Source organism: Phaethon lepturus, unplaced genomic scaffold, assembly GCF_000687285.1.
Source record: "Phaethon lepturus isolate BGI_N335 unplaced genomic scaffold, ASM68728v1 scaffold756, whole genome shotgun sequence".
NCBI classification, from domain to species: Eukaryota; Metazoa; Chordata; class Aves; order Phaethontiformes; family Phaethontidae; genus Phaethon; species Phaethon lepturus.
In genome coordinates, this window is record NW_010546712.1 from 9,707 (window position 1) to 20,313 (window position 10,607).

General features: G+C 41.8%; 2 protein-coding genes across 2 annotated transcripts in view; one reads left to right on the forward strand and one right to left on the reverse strand.

The window, feature by feature from the left end:
* The window catches only part of TMEM194B (transmembrane protein 194B), a gene marked incomplete at its 5' end in the record, with an annotated part of 9,843 nt that extends 7,752 nt beyond the window's left edge, over positions 1–2,091 (forward strand). The window contains one exon of the mRNA XM_010289372.1: positions 1,866–2,091. Coding sequence (XP_010287674.1) covers positions 1,866–2,091 — 226 coding nt within the window. The remainder of the gene's footprint in view (positions 1–1,865) is intronic.
* Positions 2,092–8,094: 6,003 nt separating this feature from the next.
* MFSD6 (major facilitator superfamily domain containing 6) overlaps positions 8,095–10,607 on the reverse strand; it is a 19,471-nt gene continuing 16,958 nt past the window's right edge. Inside the window, exon 7 of the mRNA XM_010289371.1 lies at positions 8,095–8,314. Within this exon, the coding sequence (XP_010287673.1) occupies positions 8,132–8,314 (183 nt within the window). The 3' untranslated portion in view covers positions 8,095–8,131. The remainder of the gene's footprint in view (positions 8,315–10,607) is intronic.

Genomic DNA, 10,607 nt, shown 5'->3' on the forward strand with positions numbered 1-10,607 from the left:
ACAGTGCCTCTGCAAGCTCCTACACAGTGACTGAGGTGGCTGGCTGACCAGTGAAATGCCCCTTCTTCAGTTTTTAGAGCAGTACACTTTGGCATTGTGTAAAATTGGGGTAGGCTGAAGATGCATGCTCAAATATACCTGCATTAAGCTCTCCAACTGCAAGCCTGCTCAGCCAAGGAATCAGTCCTATTATTTGAAGTATCAACCAATCCCTAAGACTAAAAATACAGAGGAAAAAAAATCAGTGCCTGCACCTTGGAAGTATAACAGGTAGAAGAGCTATTCCAAGTATAGCTTAAGAGACAAACTTAAGACAAATCTGGGTTAGGAAGGGAAGCGTCAGATAAATGCAGCCAGAAAAGATTGCAGAATATAAAACTAATCATCATAGCAGTGTATTTCAGTCAAAACCAGAACTTCAAGGTATCAGAAGCAGAGTTTCACATAGTACCCAGCCACAAAGATTTGGCCCTTGCCACAGAACCAAGTATCACAATTTCAAAGGAGCCCCAGTCAGCTTGGAATTAATGAAAAGTTAAAACTAGTGTCAGAACTTTCATCTCCCTTAGATGGGCACACAGACACCCTCTCTGCAAGGTTTTATAGACTTACTGTTAAACTATCTTATTTTCTAAGATACTTGTATTCTGTAGCACAGTTGAAAGACACAGAAAAGTGAAAACTGACTGCAGTATTGTAAAACAAAATACTGCCAAAATGCACAGACACACACGTATTTCTAGCCATCACTTAGTTAATATAGTTCTAATAAATTGTTCACAATGAAAGTGCAAAAAAGGAGAACCAACAGAAGTCCAATTTAAAGTTGAGCACCCCTTCAAGCTTCCATTAAGCATCAGAAGATAGTTAACACAAGGCAAACCTGTAAAACACAGCCAGTCCAACTCTGTTCCCCATTTAGACTAACAGTGCTTCCAAGAAGAGTGAGGTGACAATATGCATCTCACAGAAATGTTAAGTCTAAAATGTAAATTATTGATCAGTTTACCAGAACTCCAGAATGTAGCTGCATTTCCTTTTTCTTACATTTCTCTGATGCTGTCGACACTTACCCAGGTGTCGGAACTGCCGTCTGTTTCCACACGCTTGCCAGAAACCTCCAGCTCCATTCTCTCTCTTCCATGTAGTTGTCCACTGAAAGTAGGATTTGTGCGGAATTGAAATGCAGGGACAGTGCCAAGTTCATGCTTTATTCTGCCAGACCTGCAGTGTGGCATTTACTTGGAGCAGCTGCAGAATTCCCAGTCTGCAGCTCCAAGTTCACCAAAAGCAGGAATTCTTTGGCAAGACTTCAGCTTAGTTTGCCCAGAGCATGCACGCAGCACCAAAAGCAAGGTGATAGCAGAGCAATGTAGGAATGCGAAATTCTCGCCATTTTTCCTTTCATTAACAATGTCAACTTACCTGAATTCTTACAGCCTTTGTCTCAAATACGCTACAGCTTGAATTTATTTTTAGAAGCTAAAGTACCATCTATCCAACTACACAAATGCTCGCTCTGGATTACTCCACAAGTCCTGACAAGATGTGAAAACAAAGTTAGATCTTCTTGCTTAGTCAGAAGACCTTGCAGATGGCCTCCAGAAGAGCAAAAGTTACTGACAGAGAAAAGACTGAAGACTGAAAAGAGGATGAGGCAGGAAAACAAATCTTCGGGGCTGTTGCCATGCGTTGCTATTTACTCTGTTTTTCAGGACTCCCTAGCTTATGCTGCGGCTTCCCCTCATCTGCACTACCAGTGGGCATCTCCTTACAACATCCCTGCTTAACTGGCAGCATCCCCTGTGCTTACAGTATTTTCTTCATTTCTCAGCTGACCACTTCTCCCTTTAAAAAATTGGCAGGTTTGCAGGTTTTGTTCTGGGATCTCCTCACGTCTCACCTGCAGAAACAGAGGCACATGATGAAGAATATGGCATTGGGATCTTCTTCCTGGACGAGCATCTCTTTGAGACAAGGGCAGAATCTGAGCAAGATGAACCAGCTGATTCCATCCCTGAAGGAGGTGAGGAGTATGAAGATGAAAGGCGTAAACAGATTTCATCACCATATGCTACCGAGTTGCTCTGAGTTTTGGGAAATAACCAAAAAAAGGAGAGAGGGAAAACCCGTTTGTCCTAGAAGGGAACAATACAGACCGAGAACTTGCACTTGGTGATTTCTTGTGGACAAACAAGGATTTTTCAAAAAAACTCTTTCCTGTATCACTGATGTTGCCTGATAAGAGCAACAAAAGGAAACCATAGGGGCTGTGAAAAGGATTCTTACGCTATTGGTACTTTAACCAGGGAAGTAAACATTGCTTATTTCCAAAGCAAGTACCAGCAGCAGCCTGTCCCACAAGGATGCCTTGTTTTTCCAAGGAGACTACCTCTAAGAGAACAGAGAACTAGTTTTGGTCCTTTTCATTGTCGAGTCCTCTGTGCTGAGCACTAGAGGGAGGGGAAGCCATTATTAGTACTCTGCTTCATAATTATGAAGTACCCTATGTGCCAACAATTTTAGCAATGCTGTTCATGTGCTCATAAACTGTTTTTATTGTTTGTGAGACTTTTCAGTGCTAAAGACCCATAGAGACTTAACACAGTTGAACGACGTTTGTTTGCTCTTCTGGCTAGGCTTGCTGTCCGTTAGCTTCATGCTGCTTCTCCACATTTGTTTTAAGCTCCTCTTACTCTTCAGAACCCTGCCTGACTTTTTACCCTCTGCTTGTATTCTGTTCTTGGTCTTTGCTCTAGCTATACTGCACTTTGTTCCTTCCATCTCTTTCTTCCTTCACATACTTTTCTTCCCTCTTCTACAGGTCCCTCTCTGCCAAACCTTTTTTCAGTCCTCTGCTTCTTCACCTCTGCCAACTGCAGATGATTTAGGAGAGGATTTCCATCTCCAAATGCATTTTTACTGTTGTTTTCAGTTTCACTGTCACCTTGCCTCAGACAGGTGCTGCCCTCCCTTCCAGGCTCTCAGCACCCCAGAAAAGGCAACAAAGGCTGAGGCTGTTTCAGCTGCTTGGAGAAACTGCTGTCACCAGAGACAGAGTGATGCTGTAACCATGTAATCGGGAATACAGATAACCCACATACAGCTCCACTGTTCTCAGAGTACTCAGCAGTTTGCTCATTCAATAAAAAGCATAAAGTAATTCCTGGCAAAACAAGGAGGGAGGGATACCTGGCTCTTGCCTGCCCTTCTTCAGCCCTCTCTGGGACCCGCCACAGAAGGCAGGTGTGTGGGGAAGAAAAGAACAGAACAGGGAGAGAAATGTAGACAGTCACATGTCTTTCAGCTTATGTATTATATAGTCCGAGCCTGGGGAGTAGATCATGTCCCCTCAGCTCATCAACCTCCAGAGGTCATTTCCTTCTTTTGTTCTTTAGACCAGCACTGTATTCTTCTACCCTCACCTTGCTGTTTTCTTTTACTGTCTTCCAAACTGCAGAAACAAAAAGACCATTAATTTTGTCACCGTCTGATCTTACAAACCCACCAGGAATTGCCAGTGGTGGGAAGCAGTTAGCTCCCCAGAAGGGCATGGCAGACCAGGATATTCCTGCTTTAAAAGGGGTGTCTTTTCTTTGTAACATGCCTAGTGATGCAACACGACCTCAGTGGTGCATGCACTGTTATGGTTTCTCCCTGTCCATTGCTGGACAAGGGAGAAAATCCTGTAACAGAGCTCAGAAGTGTTGCCGTACCACGTTCCGAGAGCTCCTCTGTATAAAACGGGACTCGGGAGTCGGTGCTTGAAAGCCTTCCTTTCAACATGGTCATTCCTCCCTTATATTGTTTTAACTTTGCTTCCTTTCAAAAGGAACTCTTCCATTTTACAGTAAGGAGACATTTAACACCCTTTTGTGTCATAAATGCATAAATACATATGCAGAATCTATAGTGTATATATAGCAGAGAGAAGCCCTGTCAAGCAGGTGATCCAAAATACACTCACTGGTAAGTCTGCAACATTCAAAAATAACGCAAGAGTGACGTTCTGTTCAGGAAGGCCACTAGCAGCAAGAGTTGCCTCCAAGAGAGGCCACTACTACCAGATTCACAGTTCAGTGGCCACCCACACTCTGGAAGTCGGGCACGGCTCAGTGGGTTCTGTCACTAGCAAGAAGCTGGAAGCATTAACTGTCGTGAAAACTGAGGAAAGCCTTGTTAACGTTGATGGTTTGGGAGAAGGATGGAAACTGTCCCCCAAACAATGATCTTGGTAGACTAAAGATTTATTTTACCTTTGCCTGTGTCACCACTGTGAAAATGGACGTACTTAGAATTATTACAGATTAGTCAGAAAAGGATACATGAAGAGATATTTTAACATTAAAATGTTCTTTGTTTTAAAGTACACAAGTTTTTTCAGTGTACTTTGTAGTCGGCTAAGAACTCCCATCCATGTGATTTGAGGCCGAGGGGGAGAATCAGATTTGTCCTAGCTTAAAGCCACAGTTTTTCTGGATCTCCTCTCTTTGCTGAGGTAGCGATGGTTATCCTTCTGTAAGTATGTAATACATATTTATATGCAGTAGCCTAGATAATACCTTAAGACAATATTCTACCTAAGGAACATGTTAAACGGAAAAGCCCCCCAAAATAGGCAATTACATTTTTCAGACACTGTCCCTTTTTCTAAATTATTTAGAACAATACCAGGCATACCTAGTCCAACAAGGAAAAAAAAAATTAAAAAAAATCAACCCACATCTTACGTAATTACAAAGTCCGTCATTTGCCAGGGATGGGTAAATACTATCCAAAGTAGAACAGGAAACTAAGTACATCCAGGACAGAAGTGCAGCAACGCACAAGAAAGATGACAGCTACTTTAGTGGATAGCTGATACTGACCTTAGAAACCCTCGCAAGCCTGTTCCAACATTGGAAGCATTTCATAAACACAATACAGCAATGCCGGCTGCTGTCATTTGAGCCTTTGGACAACAGTGAGTTTGCTTGCGCAGTGCTCCTGCGATACGTGGAGATTACATAGGTTTACTGAAATACAATTGTTAAGTACTGTCCAGTGTCCAGCCAGAAAATCTGGGAACAGAATCTAGATGTTAATCCATTGCTTTAACCATTATAAAAGCCTTTCTTCCTTAAGGAAGGGTGAGTTACATTTGTCTTCTGTTTCACGGTATTTAAGGAAGTTAGAATTTTGTATTTATTTTGTATTCACGGTACTGACTTGTACTTTCAAGATTTTTTAAAATAAAAGTATTTTTCAGCTATGTGGTTCTCCTCCCTTATGCATTTACTCTTTTCAGAACAGCAGGATATACAAGGAGGAGCCAAGCAAATGGGATGTGTTTATGTCCAGAGGTTTTCTCCCCTGCTGCACATTTAAGAAACGGTAACTCTGCATTAGCTGTGGTTGCTTCAAAATGGAGTGTCCCCTCTACCTGGAATGCATCTCCCTGAAGGAGCTTGCCATTCGCATTCGTGACAGATCCAAACCACCACAAAGCCAAATTCATTAGGTGACAAGTAGGTCTGGCAGGTAGATGCGTGCAAACACCACCACCACAAAAATAAGATCTCGCCCTGTCGTCGCTTCTCTATGCATGCAAATTAAACAGCTGATGTAGTAAAAATTGAACTGTCCTGCACCTAAGGTAAAAGTGAATTCCAGACAAATGTGCCACTGTACAGGGCAGGTGCAATAGTGCAAATATAATCAGGAGAAAAAGGAAGTATTTCCATACAAGCTGGCAAGACCTGCACTTAGCAGCCTCTGTTTCAAACTGCTAGGTGACAAAAGTAACCAAATTTTGACTTTCACTCATGATGTCCTGCACACTTCTGTATCAGCCTGTTTATGATGCACGTTGGTGTGCATCCCTTACATCCTCTCGCCCCACACAAGGGAATTTGTGCCTATGGTCAGATTTTATCATGAAACAGATTTTAATGCTGTGCAACAGTAGTTCCCAGGCTCTAGGTTCACGATCTTCCAGGCAGTGAACCTTGCAAAAAGGCGTTATCATTGAATTATTTTCCATTCAGGTGATTATGTTCACTGCGGGCACCGTAATATGAGCAAATGCAATAAAAGCTCAGATTGATACTATGAAATACATTATGGATATTTTATATTTCTTACCACAGTGTTTACAGTTTCACAAATATCAAAACCCAGGTGTACATGTCCATTTTGCAACACAGAATGACTATACAATTCCAAAAAGAGCAGGCATTTCAAATACACAATTCTGAAGTGTAAACACAGTGTACAAGCTCTTCACCTCACAATCCAGGTGCTATGCAGTAGCAGCTGAGGTAACACCGTACAGCACGAACTCAACAAATGGTTGGTTTGCCTCAAGATGATTTTTAGCATCCTTTTGTCCTGTCACCTGTTCAGTCTTTAGTTCTCCCCCAAGTTATACAAACATACAATAAATAAATTTCAGATTTTAAAGGACACTTAGACAAGTCATGAGGATTTACGTGAGTACAGTACATTTAAGTTCAAGTGCAAAAAAATTAACTAGTGGCTAGTCATCGATGTTTCTTTTTATTGTCTACGGTGTTGGTCCCAGGCACCTCCAGAACATGGGTTGTTCTAAAAGCACAACTGAAGCACAGCTACGGGACACCCCTTCACTCACGCTAACTGGATGTCAAAGTGGGTGAAACTGCGCACCCCCTTTCCTGCTTAGCTGCTGCCCTCTTCCCCTCCCCTAACCCATGCTCCTGTTAATCTCGCCTCTGGATCGCTGTGCAGTCCCACGGCGCGCACTTTCCCCATGGGGGGCCTGACACATCACATACGTCTGATGTCAAGGAGGGCTGAGCAACACTCCCTCGGTCCCGCAGGAGCTGAGCGCTCCGAATCCCCCAGGAACAAGCTGTTAGCAAGCGGGCCAAAACACTATCCTGACTAAACCCCCCCGACTCCTCCTTGAGCCCAAGGACATCCCTCCAGCAGCAATTTTCACTATGCACCAGCAAGCAAGCTGGCTGCAGGTAATATTGAGAAGCATAACAAAACACAATCCAAAGTCTTCCAGTGTCTTGACACTGGGCAAAGTAATTTCCTAAACATGCTGCAATTTTGTTACGTTTGTTTCCTCCTGAGAATCTCTCACTCTACTTCATTTCTGCATCAACAACTTTGCCCCTATAATCCTAACCATTAAGATTTTTAGGCGATTCCTCCCTATCCCCACCTTCCCTAGGCACTTAAAGCTTACCATTTTCTTAATAAATAACCACAGTAACTACACTGCATTAAATAAACCATTGTATAGATGAAGAAATAAAAAAACAAGACGACAGTGTGCCCATTGAAAACCTTGATCAATCTCAGGTTGTGCAATCTTGATCAAAGATTCTTGTCTCAATACAACGCCAAACCTAAAATTACCCAAACGCACGCAACCTATGCCCAACTGAAGGGCTGCAAGCACAGAGGTTAACTTCTTCAGAAACCTTCCTCCAGCTTCTTTGTTTCACTAAAACGCCAGTTCAAAATCTTTGCTCTGCAGAACTAAACTTTTATCTCAAACAAGATAACATTAGCTTCAAAAACATATTCTTTGAATATGTGTGTGTTTTACTTAATCCATCACCATAATATGAAGATACACGTGCTAAAGCTACTCTGTTTCTGAGAAATCTTTACAGAGACAGTTTCATGCTGTTCCTATATTTATTGGATCTGATTATTTTCTAATAGACGATGCAGGGAAACTCGGTTACTCTCCTAAAAAGTCTTTTCATTTGTCTTGGGAACAAATTCAAAGAAAATCATCCAATCAGGTCAGATACTCTGTGCCTCAACAAGTGAGGAGTGAACTCCCTTTTTCTACAGATTGCAAAAAAAAAAAAATCTCATAACACTTGACTCAGCTTTAGCAAAGCAGCCAAGAATTCTTCCTACCATTAGATCCGGCCACATCACTTTCCTCAAGAATTCCAAACTTTTGGCTTCCCTGCTCATGTTGCTCTGCACAGTCATATGAATGTTCTTTATATAGTTAAAAGCTTGCACTGCATCACATTATGATCGTTAAGATGAAGGAAATCCTACTTTTGAGCTCCTACTCCAGCGTTTCCCAGGTGAGAAGCAGAATTCCATGCACTGGATTTGATAAGATGAGCACATCTCAGGGCCCTGCAGCAGCAGGCTGAGCATCGTGATCCGACGCAATGCGGTCGCCATCTACTTGGGAATCTGATGTTGCTGTAGGTGTTGGTGCTGAACGATTTCTGGACTGCCCAGAATCCGTTGGATTAGGGGGTTGTCTTGCTGAGCTGGCTGATGAAGCACTGCAATTCTCATTGATTTTCTAAAGAGAGGGGAAAGGATTGCGCGCAAAAAGTAAGTACAAACACTCGTGACACTAGCCCCGGTGCTATACCCCCAGATGCATTCAGGCACTTCTGGAAATTCACAAAGTGCTTACTTGGAACGCCCGCAACGTAACAAATCAAACTTAAAGAAGCCAAGCAAAAGTAGTACATTTAAATCCAGATGACACTGACAGCAAGCAGACAGCAGCTTACCTTCCATCTCTTTTCCTAACTGCACTTTCCCAAGAAGCATGCAAAAAACAAACTTGTTGTGTTTCAAGGAAAAAGAAACAAACAATTAACTGGACTTCAAAGTGTTCAGACAAGATCATTCTTTTGACCAAACAATTCTATAAAATTTTGTTTATGCTCCTTAAATACAGCTTTCCTCAGTAGTTCCCTCCCTCCCCAAGATACTGCTCAGGCTTTCTGAATGGCACAACTTTTGCGGTACCTATGTACGACTCCATCCAGGCTACTCAGAGAAGCCTTACTAAGGAACGTAAGAGCACGTGTAAACACCAGTAACCAGTTCCCCAGGGTTCGAACAGCAAGCCTTCACACTAATACATTTCACATTAGGACATGACACGCTCCCTATGATTATTTGTTTTGCGCCGAAGAATAGAGAATATGGCAAGTATGTCCCCCTTTGCTTGAAGGAGTATAAGCAAGCAGCAGCAAAAAGGAGCCAAAATCTTAATGAAATAAGAAGGGATAATTTTTGTCACTAATTCCATTTGCTGTGCACTGACCCTCCTTCCAAGTGATCTATTTTCATTTTAAGAAGGCTATTTAACAATTTTAATAAGAAAGCTGGGTAGCCTTTTTCTAGTTTCAGTATTTTAGTATCACCAGCCTAAAATAAATGACTGAGCACAGAACCCAAAATGTTTTGGAGAAGGTTTGTCCTTTTGAGGCACTGAAACAGCCATAAGAGATTTTCAAGAATATAGATGATGAAGAAAATAATACAATGGAGTACATTGAATTTTGGCATATCAACAAGAACTACTTTTATATCAGCACCGTATTTTTACAGGAAGGAAAGAATAATGAAGAGATCATGTGCCACAGAGATGCCAACAGGCACAGAAGCCTGTCTGGCCTCTTCACAAGATCTCAGTGAAGTGGCTGGGTGGTGTCCAGCAGTGTGGACAAGTCCCACTTAACACCACATAACTGCAAAACATTCTTTTCTTGCCCCGTTCGTTACAGAAGTTCTGTGCTTTTCTCTCTTTTTAAAAGGGGACAGCTTATACTAACCAACCAAGACCCTGAAGACATTTATGAACGAGAAACAGAGTGGTTTGTCTGGACAAATTACTTTGATGTCAGAGACCCAGTGGTATCTTCAGTGTCACAGTAAAAAACAAGGTCTTTGACTCAGGGACCCAAAAAACCCAAACAAACAAAAAAAAAAACCCTACTCAATCAACCTAAAGCAGACATTCCTGTAAATATGTTTTCAAGAATAAAGACAAATAAGAAAAGGCAGGAGATCACTGACCAACTGAAATTCCTACATGCTCTGCTCTGCTGATTCACACTCATACCCCAAATTACCCATTTCTAAAGACATCAGCTGTGGAAAAAGCGTTTCTGTGTTTATGCCTACTGAGTGCATAAGAAGGAAGCTCACTCACTCCTTCCAGACAGGTAAACACAGTGGTTTTAGCATTACCCATGCTGTTCTAAAACTTGCATTGACAGCATTTCCCTATTTCGCTTAAGCATTATGCTTCTGCTCCATTCTGAACGGCACGTCCAAAGCATTAGATGACAGTTCAGGATACAAGCTCATCCAATCACTGATGAAGCTAAAGGTGTTAAACGGTATTTTGGGGGGAGACTGAACAGAACGGAAATGGTGTAAAGTAAGCACCAGCAATCAGACATTTTAAGTCATGGAATGGCTCTTATCTGGTGTAACTCCAGATAAAACCCAGAGATTAACTTTATTTGAACAGAAGGTTCTGTATCCCATCAGTAGTTGTCTGGAACACCTATTTCTGCAACAATGTAGATATTTGACAGCGTCACTCAAAGAAGCAAAACTAAATAAAAATAATTTTACACTCTGTTAAGAACCTGTGCATCTTCATGTTCAATTATCACTTGGTAAATTTTGCAAAACGTGTAACCCACAGATTCCAACTAATATGAAAACAAATGTAAACCTAAAGGGAATTTAAGTATATCCAAGCCTGTAAAACAGAGTCTCTTTCTATGTCTCTCCCTCTCCTCCCATCTTCAGGAAGATAATACTTGCAAAAATAGTTATTCCTG